Raw genomic sequence first — 16,509 nt, forward strand, 5'->3', positions numbered from 1 at the left:
TGTGAGGTTATTTTCCTGACACCACACTCCGAGGGCTTCCACCTCCTCCCTGTAGGCCGTCTCGTCGTTGTTGGTAATCAAGCCTACCACTGTTGTGTCGTCCGCAAACTTGATGATTGAGTTGGAGGCGTGCGTGGCCACGCAGTCGTGGGTGAACAGGGAGTACAGGAGAGGGCTCAGAACGCACCCTTGTGGGGCCCCCGTGTTGAGGATCAGCGGGGAGGAGATGTTGTTGCCTACCCTCACCACCTGGGGGCGGCCCGTCAGGAAGTCCAGTACCCAGTTGCACAGGGCGGGGTCGAGACCCAGGGTCTCGAGCTTGATGACGAGCTTGGAGGGTACTATGGTGTTGAATGCCGAGCTGTAGTCGATGAACAGCATTCTCACATAGGTATTCCTCTTGTCCAGATGGGTTAGGGCAGTGTGCAGTGTGGTTGAGATTGCATCGTCTGTGGACCTATTTGGGCGGTAAGCAAATTGGAGTGGGTCTAGGGTGTCAGGTAGGGTGGAGGTGATATGGTCCTTGACTAGTCTCTCAAAGCACTTCATGATGATGGAAGTGAGTGCTACGGGGCGGTATTCGTTTATCTCAGTTACCTTAGCTTTCTTGGGAACAGGAATAATGGTGGCCCTCTTGAAGCATGTGGGAACAGCAGACTGGTATAGGGATTGATTGAATATGTCCGTAAACACACCGGCCAGCTGGTCTGCGCATGCTCTGAGGGCGCGGCTGGGGATGCCGTCTGGGCCTGCAGCCTTGCGAGGGTTAACACGTTTAAATGTCTTACTCACCTCGGCTGCAGTGAAGGAGAGACTGCATGTTTTCGTTGCAGGCCGTGTCAGTGGCACTGTATTGTCCTCAAAGCGGGCAAAAAAGTTATTTAGTCTGCCTGGGAGCAAGACATCCTGGTCCGTGACTGGGCTGGGTTTCTTCTTGTAGTCCGTGATTGACTGTAGACCCTGCCACATGCCTCTTGTGTCTGAGCCGTTGAATTGAGATTCTACTTTGTCTCTGTACTGACGCTTAGCTTGTTTGATAGCCTTGCGGAGGGAATAGCTGCACTGTTTGTATTCGGTCATGTTACCAGACACCTTGCCCTGATTAAAAGCAGTGGTTCGCGCTTTCAGTTTCACGCGAATGCTGCCATCAATCCACGGTTTCTGGTTTCGGTATATATGAATTACAAATCAGCCTTTAACTAGTTAAATCATGTTTCTAGTTTATTAGTTACAATGTGTAATCGTTGATGTCCCAGGACCAAGATTGTTAAACACTGTTGAAGTGTATGACTGTAATACATACATGCAGACTCAGCATTATTCAAATACTGGAATTTGACACTCCTGGTATTGGATATGACTGAAAAACAATCTCAAAGACATTCACACCTGAACTGCACCTCTATTTGCCAAAGTAGAGTACATGATCAGTGAATATATTAAATGTACAGGCTACAATGTGGGGATCTCATGCATGGTAATAACTACATGTATATACGACTTGCATCCTTGACACAGAGTTATATTATATTCTACTCAATCCATAGGCTTCATTAATGTCATTCACACTGTTTTGAAGTTGATACAACTGCCTATGATAGCTGAGGTTCATAGCTAGGTTCTGAACTAATATGTATACCAAACGCTTTAGGGTCCATACACAGATCGGCTACATAGCTAGGTTCTGAACTAATATGTATACCAAACGCTTTAGGGTCCATACACAGATCGGCTACATAGCTAGGTTCTGAACTAATATGTATACCAAACGCTTTAGGGTCCATACACAGATCGGCTACATAGCTAGGTTCTGAACTAATATGTATACCAAACGCTTTAGGGTCCATACACAGATCGGCTACATAGCTAGGTTCTGAACTAATATGTATACCAAACGCTTTAGGGTCCATACACAGATCGGTTACATAGCTAGGTTCTGAACTAATATGTATACCAAACGCTTTAGGGTCCATACACAGATGGGCTACATAGCTAGGTTCTGAACTAATATGTATACCAAACGCTTTAGGGTCCATACACAGATGGGCTACATAGCTAGGTTCTGAACTAATATGTATACCAAACGCTTTAGGGTCCATACACAGATGGGCTACATAGCTAGCTACACTTCCATGGGCATACAGGTATTTTATCCTCCACTGCACAATAAGCATGAACATGGCTAGCTATGTTATTTCATCTATCTGCGAGGCAAATATCAGCAAGGCAAGCTTACAAAATTGTACATTCGATTTGCCGTAAATGCTTTAGCTAGCTAGATTCTTTACATCCACTGTTTCACAAGACGACAGCCTGGTTTGCTGGTAGAGTCCGTAAAACATTAAACAACCAGAATTACAATTTCATACAATTTCATATGCATAAAGCTAGCCAGCTAGCTTGCTAAATCGCAATTTTTGTAAATTAACTTTATGATAAAAAAATATGCATAATTATTTGTCGTTAACTAACATATTCCTGTTTACTGTACAATTTTATGCATGATTCGTTATGGCGCTATAATCACTTGCATTTGCTTCCACCCTAGTATTTTTGTCAGCCATCTTTGCTGAAGAAAGTCTCCAACCTTGGGTCGCATAGCGTCAAATTTGTCATGGGAACCACTCGATATGATTGGTCATTGTCCAGAGGTCGCCACTGGTGATTTGCATAAAGTTGGGAAAGGTTTTTCACCGCATCCCACGCCACCTTCGCACCACCCAAAGGTCACCGCCCTCTCTGCTTCTCACCACTATCTTTCCATCTAAATGAATGGGAAGCGGTGTTTCACCACGCGGCATCCTGTGCTAGTGTATCATGCCCATCACTCTCCCTGTCTCTCACTCCCACTCTCCCTCTCTGTCTCTCTCTCTCTCTCTCTGGATCTCTCACTCTCTCTCACTCCCACTCTCCCTCTCTGTCTCTCTCTGGATCTCTCACTCTCTCTCACTCTCTCTCCCACTCTCCCTCTCTGTCTCTCTCTCTCTCTGGATCTCTCCCTGTCTCTCACTCACACTCTCCCTCTCTGTCTCTCTCTCTCTGGATCTCTCACTCTCTCTCATTCCCACTCTCCCTGTCTCTCTCTCCCACTCCCTCTCTCTCTCCCTGTCTCTCACTCCCACTCTCCCTCTGTCTCTCTCTCTCTGGATCTCTCACTCTCTCTCATTCCCACTCTCCCTGTCTCTCTCTCCCACTCTCTCCCTTCCACTCTCCCACTCTCTCCCTCCCACTCTCCCTCTCTCCCTCCCACTCTCTCACTCTCACTCTTTTCTCCCACTCTCTCACTCTCTTTCTCCCACTCTCTCACTCTCCCACTCTCTCACACTCACTCTCCCACACTCACTCTCACACACTCACTCTCACACACTCACTCTCACACACTCACTCTCACACACTCACACACTCACTCTCACACACTCACTCTCACACACTCACTCTCACACACTCACTCTCACACACTCACTCTCACACACTCACTCTCACACACTCACTCTCACTCACTCACTCTCACTCACTCTCTCACTCACTCCATCTCTTAGTACAACCTCTTGTCCTGTCCTGCACTCACTCTTTTTTGATATTCTAATTCTTTCTCTGTAACAATTGCCTTTTGCAATGGAATTAATGAACTAACCAGTACGGCACAATAGTCAAATACGGCATCAAATACGGCTCATGCTCATATGTGTGTGTGTGCGTGTGTGTGTGTGGGGGGGCTGATCAGTGAGGCTTTAAATGATCTGAATCCGACTTCTTTGCAGCTATTGTATATGTGTAGCCAGCGTTTCCATCTTACCGTAGGGGAATATGCAAGTGAAAAATGATCTCTTTAACTGCATGATGCTGTATAAGAGCCTTCTCTATCCTGCTGGCGTAGCCTATGTGAGGTTTTACTCAATTCTCAACATTTTACATCAAGATTATGTCTTTGTCTGACTACTCACTTAAGATTGCAGACTTAGCTCTGAGCAATTTTGCAGACAGACATGCAACTTTAGTATTGCTGGAACAGAGTATCCTCTAAATCTCTCCACACTTTGCTCTTTCTCTCTCCCTTCTTTCTGTCACTCACTTTTCATGTCCTTCCTTCCTCTCTTTTTCTCCCTCTGCCCTCTGTCTGTATACGCATCCCTATATTTTGGGTATATCCCCCTTTTCCTCTCTCTCTCTCTCTCTTCCTTTCTCTCTCTCCTTCTCTCCGAGGAGATTAGTACAATCTCTCTTCTCAGTGAGAAAACAAACACAGATAATCCTCGGAGCGCTGCTAGCCGGTGACCGTGGATCAGCCAGCCGTTTAAAGTGAGAGCATATGGAAATAATGGCTAACCAATGGAATTAAAGTGTCCCTAGGTGGAATCACACAGATATATGAATAGAAGGTTTACACAGCTCATACCCCAAAAAAACATACCTTGAGTGAAATCAGGGAATGTATATATTGGGGGAAGATGATCGTCTTTTGTGATGTAGCATATATTATTAAGCAGGAACTTTTATCCAAAGAGACTTCCAGTCACGCGTGCGTACATTTGAAATCATATCCTGGCTTTGCAAGTGCCATGCTCTACCAACTGAGGACAATTTCTCATTGAACTCCAAATGTTGCTGAGGATCAGTGTCATAGACCTGTGTAGCATGCAGCTGTGTAGTCAGCACACTCTGGACTCAGCTAGGCCTTTACTACCCTTAGGCACTTCCAGAGCGTGTGACTAGAAGGTTCTATCTGCATTCTTTTGTCCAAATGTAGAGTTTGCCCTCGCCTTGTTCTGTTCAATGTTCTCTACCTATACATAATTCCTACCCCTTGACTTATTCCACATTTTGTCGTGCTACAGCCTGAATTTTAAAAATGTACGCACACCGTAATGACAAAGTGAAAACATGTTTTCAGAAATGTTAGCAAATGTATTGAAAATGAAATATGAATTTACAAAAGTATTCACACCCCTGAGTCAATACTTTGTAGAGACACCTTCGGCAGCCATTACAGCTGTGTCTTTCTGGGTACGTCTCTGAGAGCTTTCACACCTGGATTGTGCAACATTTGCCCATTATTCTGGTAGATTTAAGTCAAAACTGTAACTCGGTCACTCAGGAACATTCACTGTCTTCTTGGTAAGCGTCTCCAGTGTAGATTTGCTTCAAATTATTGTCCTGCTGAAAGGTGAATTCATCTACCAGTGTCTGGCGGTGTCACGCCCTGCCAATAGAGAGCCTGTTATTCTCTGTTAGTTAGGTCGGGGTTTGACTAGGGTGGGTCATCTAGGTAATTATATATCCATGTTGGCCTGGTATGATTCCCAATCATAGGCAGCTGTTTATTTGTTATTTTTACCAATTGGTGCCTTTCTTTGCAAGGCATTGAAAACCTCCCTGGTCTTTGTGGTTGAATATGTGTTATAAATTCACTGCTTGACTGAGGGACCTTACAGATAATTGTTTGTGTGGGGTACAGAGACGAGGAAGTCCTTCCAAAAATCATGTTAAAGAACACAGAGTCCATGCAACTTATTATTTTCATCTTGGTTTCGCCTGTAGCATTAGTTCTGGGGCGCTCACAGATAATATCTTTACAGTTTTGGAAACGTCAGAGTTTTTTCTTTCCAAAGCTGTCAATTACATGCATAGTCGAGCATCTTTTCGTGACAAAATATCTTGTTTAAAACGGGAACGTTTTTTTATCCAAAAATTAAAAGAGCGCCCCCTATCTCGAAGAAGTTAAGCAAATGTTTACTCCTGAACTTATTTAGGTTTGCCGTAACAAAGGGGTTGAATGCTTACGGACTCAAGACATTTCAGCTTCTCATTTTTAATTGATCTGTAAACATTTCAAAAAACATAATTTCACTTTGAAATTCTGGGGTATTGTGTTAAATCCATTTTAAATTCAGGCTGAAACACAAAAAATGTGGAAAACGTTAAGTGGTGTGAATACATTTAAAAATACAACCTAAAAATGTCTGAACTTTGGAACTTTGAAAGCCACTTATCTCCGAATCATCTTTTTGCAGATAGAACCTTATAGTCCCAAACTCTTGACTTCATGTAGGATTGGATACCGTAGGTATATACAATATAGTAATAGCTCCACCTTGACCTCTTACAGGGTAGGTTACACATTCCTAAAAATGCCTAGGGGGTAGCGGCTCTAAAGGTCCGTTTGAAGTTTTCTTACAACCCCTACACTACCACATGTGAGTAGAGGGCACCATGTCAATTAACTGTCTCCGATTACAGCTGTTATATCCACCACTGGGTGGCAGCTTTGCAGAGCAGTAACAAGGAACTCCATGCTTATTTACAGAGAAGAAGCCTTATTGTAAACCTTAGTTCACTTGATGGTTTAGGTATATATATATATATTTAACATCAATGGTATTGAGATGTTTACCCGGTAGACCTGTAGTTTGTACCAAACACAACGGTATGAGAGTGGAAGTGTTGTCAATTTAAGACTTGAGAGATTGGATGCCAAAATGTATTTCCCAATTCCAAACACATTGTATTGGCTTCGAACCTTCCCTTTCTCTGCGTTTAGGCCTGTGTGCACAGGGACTAGATCTCATCTCAATCCACTGCCCCCAGAAAACCCCATTTCAAAAAACCTACTGGTGTGTTTTCATATAAGCCTATAAATGAATAGTTGTCCATTTTTCAAATCCCCTGCCACCGTTTAGAGGTTGAATTAGAGTGACCTATGCCCAGGCAGTTAAGAGGGAGAATCACAACAATGAGTCAGACTGAGACAAAAACTGCTAGTATCCAACAAAATGGCCCCTGAGAAAAGAGAAAAGGAGAGAGATGGGGATGACAAAGGGAGGGAGAGAGAAAGAGAGAGAGAGAGAGTGAGAGAAAGGGAAACAGAAAGAGAGAGGCATAGGGAGAGTGAGGGAGAGACAGAGAGAGAGAGATATGGAGAGAGGGGGAGAGAGAGTTTGCTGTGGCCCTGGGAGACTGACTGTGAATAAGCAGTGATAAGAGACAGGCAGTCTCCAGTCTTTACCCAGACTGACTGCCGGAGTGTTAACGACCCAGCTTCCCCTGCACGTCCCTGGCTAACCCTCCACCACCCTCACCTCACCCCACCTCTCCACTCTCTACCACTGCCTATGGGCCTGTCGCTGTCTGTCCCTGACAGATACACATACACACACACACACACACACACACACACACAAGCACACACAGACATACACACTCCCCCCCCCTGTCATCTGTCACATCACACAGTGCTGAACCTCATTCTTTTAGGCAGGCGCCACCATTTTTTCCCCTTTTTTAAACAAATGACCGTATTCCTTCACACCTTCCTTCACACCACCTTTTTCGCATCCCACTGATTGTTAACAGGGATAGCTGCCAGCCAAGGTCAACAATGTTTGTGTGTTTGTGCCCGGGCGCACGTGCGCCTGTGTCTGTGTGTGCGCCTGCTTCTGTGTGTTTGCCTGTGTATGTATTCCAGTGTGCCTGTGTGTGTGTGTCCGTGCGGCTGTGTGTGTGGCTGTAAGTCTAAGATCAACGGTAGAAAGATTCTTCCCACATCGAGGTCAGGGCAGACTCAGTGGTAGCAGAGATTGTTCCAGTTGGAAATATTTTCCTCAAGGGCAAAAAGATAATCTCTTCCCACAAACCCCCCCCCCCCCCCTCCCTACAGACAAACTGGCCATCGACAGTGAGTGATTCAGTACACACAAACCACAACACATACCCAAACACACTTTTTGTTGTTGTGCAAATCGTGGCGGGAGCTTAGCGCCATTTTTAGGCTTTGTTTATTTTTTCTATTACTGTGGTATCTTCTATGTTTTCCATTAGTTACGTGTGGATTCTCTGAACGGCTAAATCCCTTGTAACCTCCTCAAGTCTTCTTCTCAGCTACACCCACCTACCTAGCGCCCACCTATCATTCTTATCCTCCCTCTGTCACAACGACAACCGTGTGTTCCCTGAGCCAATTTGGAAGAGCGCTAGAGAAGACGGACATAAAAATGTCCATCTCTTCTATTTCTTTCCAGAATATCTTTTTGGGGAAGGAGGGAGACAACGTTCCATATTGGACAAATCATTTTAGGTTTTGTTTGGCGTCCTCAGTGCAATGGAGTCGGAATCCGAGGGGAGATAGGAGAGGGATGTGAGAGGAGAGGGAGGTGATTGGAGAGGGGATGTGAGAGGAGGTGTGCATTTGTTTACAAGTCATTTTCCCTCTCATTTCTCCAGTGACTGAGCACACGGTGAATTGATCACTTCTATCTCCCTCTGCCGGATGCTGCTTAGAAATTCTCTCTGTGTTATTGCTCTCTCTATTTCTCTCTCTCTAACTCTGTCGTTTTTTCCTCAAACAAACCTCTATTTTTCAGCCTGCCTGTCTTCCTTTGGGTGTGTTTTTCCACTTCATTTGTGCCTCTCTCTTTTCTCTCTCCTCTTTTTCTCACTATCTCTTCCATCTGTTTTTGCTCTGGCTGTCTCGCTAATTTCACTCTCTTTTTCCTCCCGGCTTCCTTCCTTCCTTCCATCCATCCACCCCCCCCACACACACACACACACCCCGACCCAAGGGGCCAGGGTTCTGGTCTTGAAGCACGGTTTCGACTGCACCAGTCTTGCTTCAGTACCACAGTTTAACTGACGCCCAGACAAGAAATACAATTTCCATTGACAGCCACATGGAGAAGTCAGATTTGAAAATTCCAAATAAGACACTTGAGTTATGACCTTAGTCCACAAAACATCCATTGAATAATTCAAATAATTGTCGCTGAGGCCGATTTTTTTTTTTTGTATCACCGAAGATTTGAAAATCTTATATTCACCCAATGTCTGCCATGTTTATGGATGATGTGACAACGTCGTCGCTGCTTGCTGCCCTGTGCTCACTGAGTGGTAGTGCGCATGTGATGTTAGGTCATGTAAACCAGATGCAACATGGATATAGACGGTCCACGAATTGCCGTGTGCAAACGTGAGTAGATTACGTTGCAAACAACGGTCGGACATCTTGGACGCAGTATCCAGTCCTTTCACCCCTTTCCCTCACCTCTCTCTGTTTCCCCTTCCCTGTCCACCTCTCACTGTCTCTTCCCCCCTCCCTCCCTCCCTCCCCTCTCTCTCTCTTATCAACGTAACACATCCCCGGCCTGGAAATCCTTTACAACCCTACCTCCGGCCAAGGCTTTTTTAACACATCTCACAAACCCTGGGGGGGGCTGTCACAGTGACACACACATCCGCAGGCTCACACACACACACGTACACGTACACACACACGTACACACACACACACACACACACACACACACGTACACGCACACACACACACACACTCAGTAAAACACATTCACACTGGATGACCATCAGAGGCGCCTCAGAGTCTCTCATATCTCAGATCTAAGTGACAGGCTATATTAAAGAGCAGGGTATATTTGTATCACTCACACACTGTGTATGCGCTTCTTTGAAAGGCTAATTTAGCTTCAAATAGCATATTTCATGCGTGTCTCTGAGACAGACTAGAGGTCTTTGGTGTTGCTGCTATTGATGTCAGTCAACATCACACGTGAGAGAGGCCCACTCACAGGTGAGTAATAACGCGTGAGACAGACACACATACACACACATGTTCCCCGCAACAAACACAGTGTCAGCTCTCATCCCCAACCACACGTCTTCATTAGTAGATAACCCAGAGTGACAGTCAGCTCTGGGGGGAATCATCTAGAATCAGACAGCATCAAGGCAAATGTGAGCTGATTCAACAAGCACACACACAGATATGGCCGTCTGGCTCACAGAGAAAACACTAGATATCCAGCATAGCAGGCTCACCTGTTTCCTCTCTCTCCTCCTCCTCATCATCTGTTCCATTATTCCACCCTGTTCCGCCCTCCCTCCCTCGTTCCCTCCAACCCTCTCTCTCGGGTAACACCAAACACGTTCCCTCGCTTACTCCCACATCTATCTTCCCTCTCACCTTGTTCAGTGTGATCACAGCCTCTTGGTTCGCTCCGCTGATGTTGAAGGTGTTCCCCGTCTCTCCCTCCAGGATGGTATATTCCAGCTTGGCATTGTCGCCCAGGTCAGCATCTGTTGCCGAGATACGGCCCACCTCCGCCCCCGGAACAGCCAGCTCGGACACAGAGAAGGACCACATACCTGGAGAGAGAGAGGAGGGAGGAAGAGAAAGAGAGAGAGATTTAGATAAGGGATATGGTGAAAAACAGGGAGGGGGAGTGGGTGAGGAAAAGGAGGATAGAGAGAGGGAAGAGGCCATGGCAGGGGAGAGAGACATATCACAGGTTACATGACACGCCTTTCTTCTTGCCTATGTTGTTTGTGTTTGGTGAGACGAGATGGAGAGGACTCATAAATGTCAATGTCTGTGGTTGTCTCCTGCTGTTATTTCTTATCTGCTAACAAGTTTGATTATTAAAGGCTCAATGCAGCTGTTTTTATCTCAATATCAAATCATTTCTGGGTAACAATTAAGCACCTTACTTACGGTGATTGTTTTCAATTAAAATGGTCTAAAATAAACAACAATAGTCTCTTAGCAAAGAGCAACTACTCAAGCAAGAATTTAGCTTGGAGTGTATGGGAGTGGTCTGAGTGGGGAGGGGACATCTGAAAACAAGCTGTTATTGGTAGAGAGGTTTGGAACGGTCTTTTTTATTGGTCTATTAACTCATTTACCGCATGGTTATGTCACCAGGCAGGCCAAAACTCCCATTCCTCCAAAACAGGCAGAAATCTCAGCCGGCCTTCTCAAACAGCTCTTACACTAAAAACGCATTATCATCATTTGCACTATTTCATAGTATTACTCCGACTTCATAGCGTTGAAATATATACATTACAACTCAGGAAGATCCCATTTTGGATTTGCACTGGGCCTTTAATCAAGGACAGATAACAGGCCTTTGGTTCTCCTCCACTCAGATATGTTTAAACACGCAGGGGACTTTACCTTTAAGTAAACCTTCCCATTCAATCACCACAGTAAAAGGCCCTTTTGCTGGAGCTGCGGTTTATATTACAGACAAATACACTGCTCCCGTAACTCAATCCTTTCTGGGAGAGAGCACAGAGCAATGCAGTAGCTTAGTCAGTCCCGGGTCTGCATTGCTCACGCACCGTCCGTTTCTTACACTTCACAGTCGCTTGGCAAACTGGTGTATACCGCGCACACACACGGACCGTCGACTCAAGTGACAAGATCAAGGGAGGTGGGAGAGAAAGAAACATATATTTTGTTTGCCATACATACACAAAACTGACGTGCCCATTCAGCAGAGCAGCTATCTACACCTTGCTATTGCTCGGGAAAATCGGATAAACACTGGGGCTCAGACAGAATAACATTGTAAGAAGTGTTTTGTGACAGTAAAAAGGATAACCAGCACTTCAGCCGGACCACATCGGTACGACATCAAATAGACAAGGAGTAAGACAGTCTATATCCGCCTACATCAGAGTAAGACACAATGTTCGATAAGGATTTTATCCTTCGCAACAAAACTCAGGACAAATGTTCAATTGTAATGTATCAATCCAATCGATGAATTACGGTGGAAGATAATGTTTGCCATCACTTTTAACAAACACCAGAATTGTGTCCTATGTTTCCTCAACCATAAGGAGAACGTGGCGTCAGCCACCACCATTGACATCGATCAAGCGGCATCATGTCCACAGCTATAAGTCATCAAGCTCATTGCTACAGTACAACCTCCCAGCCCGGGCCCTTGAGAGTAAACGGCTCCCTGGTCATTCACCTGCTCTTTGATCCTCTGGCCCAACGACCACCTTCTCCTTCTTCTAGCAGCAATCTGCTTATGACACCTGATTTAAGTACTATCACTGACATGTTTGAGTAACGGGCCAGGAGTTTTTCCTGACCACATGAACTCATGGTTTCCTCATCAGGGCATCTGGTCAGGAACAACTCCGGTCCCTGGGGGCCCTCGTGTGTGGGTGTGGTGTCCCGAGGGATTGGCTGGGCACGACATCAGCAAAAAATATAAATTCAGTTGGCTCTGAATAATAAAGATATATTCTTTGTATTCTAATAATGAGTTAAAGAAAGGACAAACCGTGTATATTACAGGATATAAATGTACATTTCCGTCTCCTAAGGCGGCGAAACATGAAACTCAGCATGCTTACGCCCACAGAGACTCCGGGGCCCGGGCCTGCCTACTGAAGGGGATACTGTGCCAATGAATCAACATTACATATCAGTTTATTTGCCATGACGACGAATCAACCATCTGGGACACTGGGCACCAGAAGGCAAAGACTCAGACCATCCCACGAAACATTCATATTACTAATGACACCCCAAAATTACCTAAGTTCTATTCAAGTGAGCAAAAAAGAGAAACTATCAGCCCACCCACACAGACGCAGAGAAACTCTCTCTCGCTCTCATTAACATACACAACAAACACTCACTGTAACAGTTGTCTATATGTCGATGTACTGCTGGAAGGCAATCATAAATCTCAGAGCTGTGTTACACAAGAGCAGTGATGCAGGCGCGTGCACCACACACACACACACACACACACACACACACAGCTGTAGGAGTGAATGGGGGGGAGGCGTGATGGCGATGGTAAAGTAGTCATTATCAGCTTTCCTCTCACCATGTAGTCAAGCGGGCAACTGAAATCATTCATCATGTCCACTGGAGATCGATGGAGTCGGCGAGAGGGAAAGAGAGGGAGCGACAGCTCAAAATAATATGAGGACAGGCTGCCAAGGCAACAATAATCACACATCACTTGAAACTCTTGGCTCTGGCCTCTCTAGAGAGGTGTGGTGAAGCACCATGGGTGGACACAGGCTCAATGCTTTGTGGCTCTCTGATACAGTTCTCCCCACCAGGCCTTGGTAATTGTGCTCAGGAGAGAGAATCAAACCCCTCCCTGTGCTCTGCTCAAACCCCTCCATTGTGCTCTGCTCAAACCCCTCCATTGTGCTCTGCTCAAATCCCTCCATTGTGCTCTGCTCAAATCCCTCCACGGTGCTCTGCTCAAACCCCTCTATTGTACTCTGCTCAAACCCCTCCGCTGTGCTCTGCTCAATCCCCTCCGCTGTGCTCTGCTCAAACCCCTCCGCTGTGCTCTGCTCAAACCCCTCTATTGTACTCTGCTCAAACCCCTCCGCTGTGCTCTGCTCAAACCCCTCCATTGTGCTCTGCTCAACCCCTCCGCTGTGCTCTGCTCAACCCCCTCCATTGTGCTCTGCTCAACCCCTCCGCTGTGCTCTGCTCAAACCCCTCCATTGTGCTCTGCTCAAACCCCTCCATTGTGCTCTGCTCAAACCCCTCCATTGTGCTCTGCTCAAACCCCTCCATTGTGCTCTGCTCAAACCCCTCCATTGTGCTCTGCTCAAACCCCTCCATTGTGCTCTGCTCAAACCCCTCCATTGTGCTCTGCTCAAACCCGTCCGCTGTGCTCTGCTCAAACCCCTCTATTGTACTCTGCTCAAACCTCTCCGCTGTGCTCTGCTCAAACCCCTCTATTGTACTCTGCTCAAACCCCTCCACGGTGCTCTGCTCAAACCCCTCCACGGTGCTCTGCTCAAACCCCTCCATCGTGCTCTGCTCAAACCCCTCCATTGTGCTCTGCTCAAACCCCTCCATTGTGCTCTGCTCAAACCCCTCCATTGTGCTCTGCTCAAACCCCTCCGCTGTGCTCTGCTCAAACCCCTCTATTGTACTCTGCTCAAACCCCTCCGCTGTGCTCTGCTCAAACCCCTCTATTGTACTCTGCTCAAACCCCTCCGCTGTGCTCTACTCAAACCCCTCCATTGTACTCTGCTCAAACCCCTCCACTGTGCTCTGCTCAAACCCCTCCGCTGTGCTCTGCTCAAATGCACTTCAAAGAGAAACACCTTCAACTCGCCATCTTCCCCCTTACCTCACTGTAGATAACAGAAGATACTTTCCCCCCAGACTACTAAACTGTTTTTTAGTTTTCAACAGTTAAATAACGAACACCGTGATTGGTCAGGGCACCTGGGCAAAGCGTGGTGATTGGTTGAAACAGGCCACATTAACGGGAGATTAGTGTAAAGGGGAAGTGAAGTGACAGCCAGTGGGAGTTAATTAGGGGTGGCTGTAGTGTAAACAGGTTTATCTGTGACATCACACTGAGACAGGAGGACAGGGAGCTGGGGAGAGAGGGAGGAGGAGGTATGGGAGGACAAATATAGAAGAGGTGACTAGTCCTAGTAAAAGAGATTCTGAAAGGGGGACATAGGTTATGAATCCCGTGAAATGAAACCTAAAGGAAAATGGAAATGAGGACAGGGATAGTGAGTTGCAGACTCACTGCACGGTAGGCTACAGTAAAAACGCTAGGAGAGGAGAGGGCTGAGGGATGGGGGGGGGGGGGCGGGTAGGACCCGTCTTATTTGGGTAGGAGGCTTTCTGTTTCTCTGAAGTGGTGGGAGTAAGGCGAGTCATTAAAAAAAAGTGTCTAGCTGGCTAAAGTGCACGCACTGGTTGAAAATAGCCTGAATAAAATCTGCATCCGTTTAGTAAGAGTCCATCACACAGGCACTTCCAGTGGATGAGGCTTAAGGGAAGAGAACAGCAAGGGAGGGAGAGAAGGCCGGAGAGTGGGAGAAATGTAGGCAGAAATAGTAGTAGCCTAATACAGAGAGATCGCCTGGGGGAGAGTGAGAGAGATAGAGAGAGAAACAGCGAGAGAGAGAGAGGGAGGGAGAGAGGCGTGGCTATCTGACTGGCAGACTAACTGGACATCCCAGCACCACTCTGATACTGCAGGGCCAGGCGACAAAGGGTTAACATAGCGTGCCTGCAGGATGAATGAATCCTCCACTACATTACTGCCACACTTAGAGAGACAGGATATATATGACATACTCTATTTACCTCGTAAATGGGTGGGCCTCTACATTCACACTGTCATGAGTAGGAGGAAGTGAACAGTCCCCAAGGGACACAGAGGACACTGACTGACTGATGGGTATTGCTGAGAGAACACTATAAATGGACAGAATCAGTATGACTAGTACACACGGCTGGCCATAGAAAGGGATGCAGATAGGGAACAGAGAGGACGAGAGTGGGAGAGTGGAAGTGGGAATGCATGAGGGGGAGATGAGAGAGAGCGAGAGAGAGAGAGAGAGCGAGAGCGAGGGTGACACAGGTTGAACGCAAATAAAGAAAAAGTGAGAGAGGGAGTTGGTATGGGGAGCCAGAGAGGGGGAGGTAGTGAGCAAGAGAAAGAGAGAGAGAAAAATGGAGAGAAAGAGAGTCTGAGAGTAATGTTTCCAGCAGTGATTTTACTGTCTATTGAAGCAGAAAGCGCTGAACTTTAGATGAAATATTAATAAAGAGGAAAGAAATGGGGAGAAAAATACAATGATAAAAAGGAGGACAATATTAATCACCTCTATTTTAATTAGGACTTCTTCTGAGGATGAGGAACTTAATTAGCAATAACAATTATTGGAATTATTGCTAATTACTTAATTGTTTTGTTATCGTCACAATCACTATTACTTTTGTAATTGCCACTGAGCAATGATGCCCAACTAAATTGGTCAAACTTAGTTGAAAATCATACACACAACTTTTTCTATTCTGGTTAAAGACAGTTTGTGCTGTTCTGTGAAGGGAGTAGTACACAGCATTGTACGAGATGTTCAGTTTCTTGGCAATATCTCCCAGGGAATAGCCTTCATTTCTCAGAACAAGAATAGACTGACGAGTTTCAGAAGAAAGTTATTTTTTTCTGGTCTTTTGAGCTTGTAATCAAACCAACAAATGCTGATGCTCCAGATACTCAACAAGTCTAAAGAAGGCCATTTTAATTGCTTCTTTAAATCAGAACAACAGTTTTCAGCTGTGGTAACATAATTGCAAAAAGGTTTTCTAATGATCAATTAGCCTTTTAAAATGCTAAACTTGGATTAGCTAACTTGCCATTGGAACACAGGGGTGATGGTTGCTGATAATGGGCCTCTGTACGCCTATGTAGATATTCCATTAAAAATCTGCCGTTTCCAGCTACAAAAGTCATTTACAACATTAACAATGTCTACACTGCGTTTCTGATCAATTTGATGTTATTTTAACGGACAAAAAAAAGTGCTTTTCTTTGAAAAACAAGGATATTTCTAAGTGACCCCACACTTCTGAAGGGTAGTGTATATATTTTAATTGAACCTTTATTTAACTAGGCAAGTCAGTTAAGAACAAATTCTTATTTACAATGACGGCCTACCCCGGACGACGCAGGGCCAATTGTGCGCCGCCTTATGGGACTCCCAATCACGGCCGGATGTGATGCAGCCTGGATTTGAACCAGGGACTGTAGTGACGTCTCTTGCACTGAGATGCAGTGCCTTAGACTGCTGCGCCTCTCGGGAAACATTAAAAAAAAATAACTTTATAAATACACTCCAACTTCGGAATGAAATGTTGCCTGACAACAATATGTTACGTTAATAAATACATGCTGTGTTAATTTTGGCATG

General features: G+C 45.6%; 1 protein-coding gene across 2 annotated transcripts in view; it reads right to left on the bottom strand.

Moving 5' to 3' along the window:
• LOC115102772 (cadherin-24) overlaps positions 1 to 16,509 on the bottom strand; it is an 80,595-nt gene that overhangs the window by 23,829 nt on the left and 40,257 nt on the right. For both annotated transcript variants that reach the window (XM_029623053.2, XM_065005598.1), the window contains exon 5: positions 9,968 to 10,149. In XM_029623053.2, the coding sequence (XP_029478913.2) occupies positions 9,968 to 10,149 (182 nt within the window). The remainder of the gene's footprint in view (positions 1 to 9,967; positions 10,150 to 16,509) is intronic.

Source organism: Oncorhynchus nerka, linkage group LG20 (genome assembly GCF_034236695.1).
Source record: "Oncorhynchus nerka isolate Pitt River linkage group LG20, Oner_Uvic_2.0, whole genome shotgun sequence".
NCBI classification, from domain to species: Eukaryota; Metazoa; Chordata; class Actinopteri; order Salmoniformes; family Salmonidae; genus Oncorhynchus; species Oncorhynchus nerka.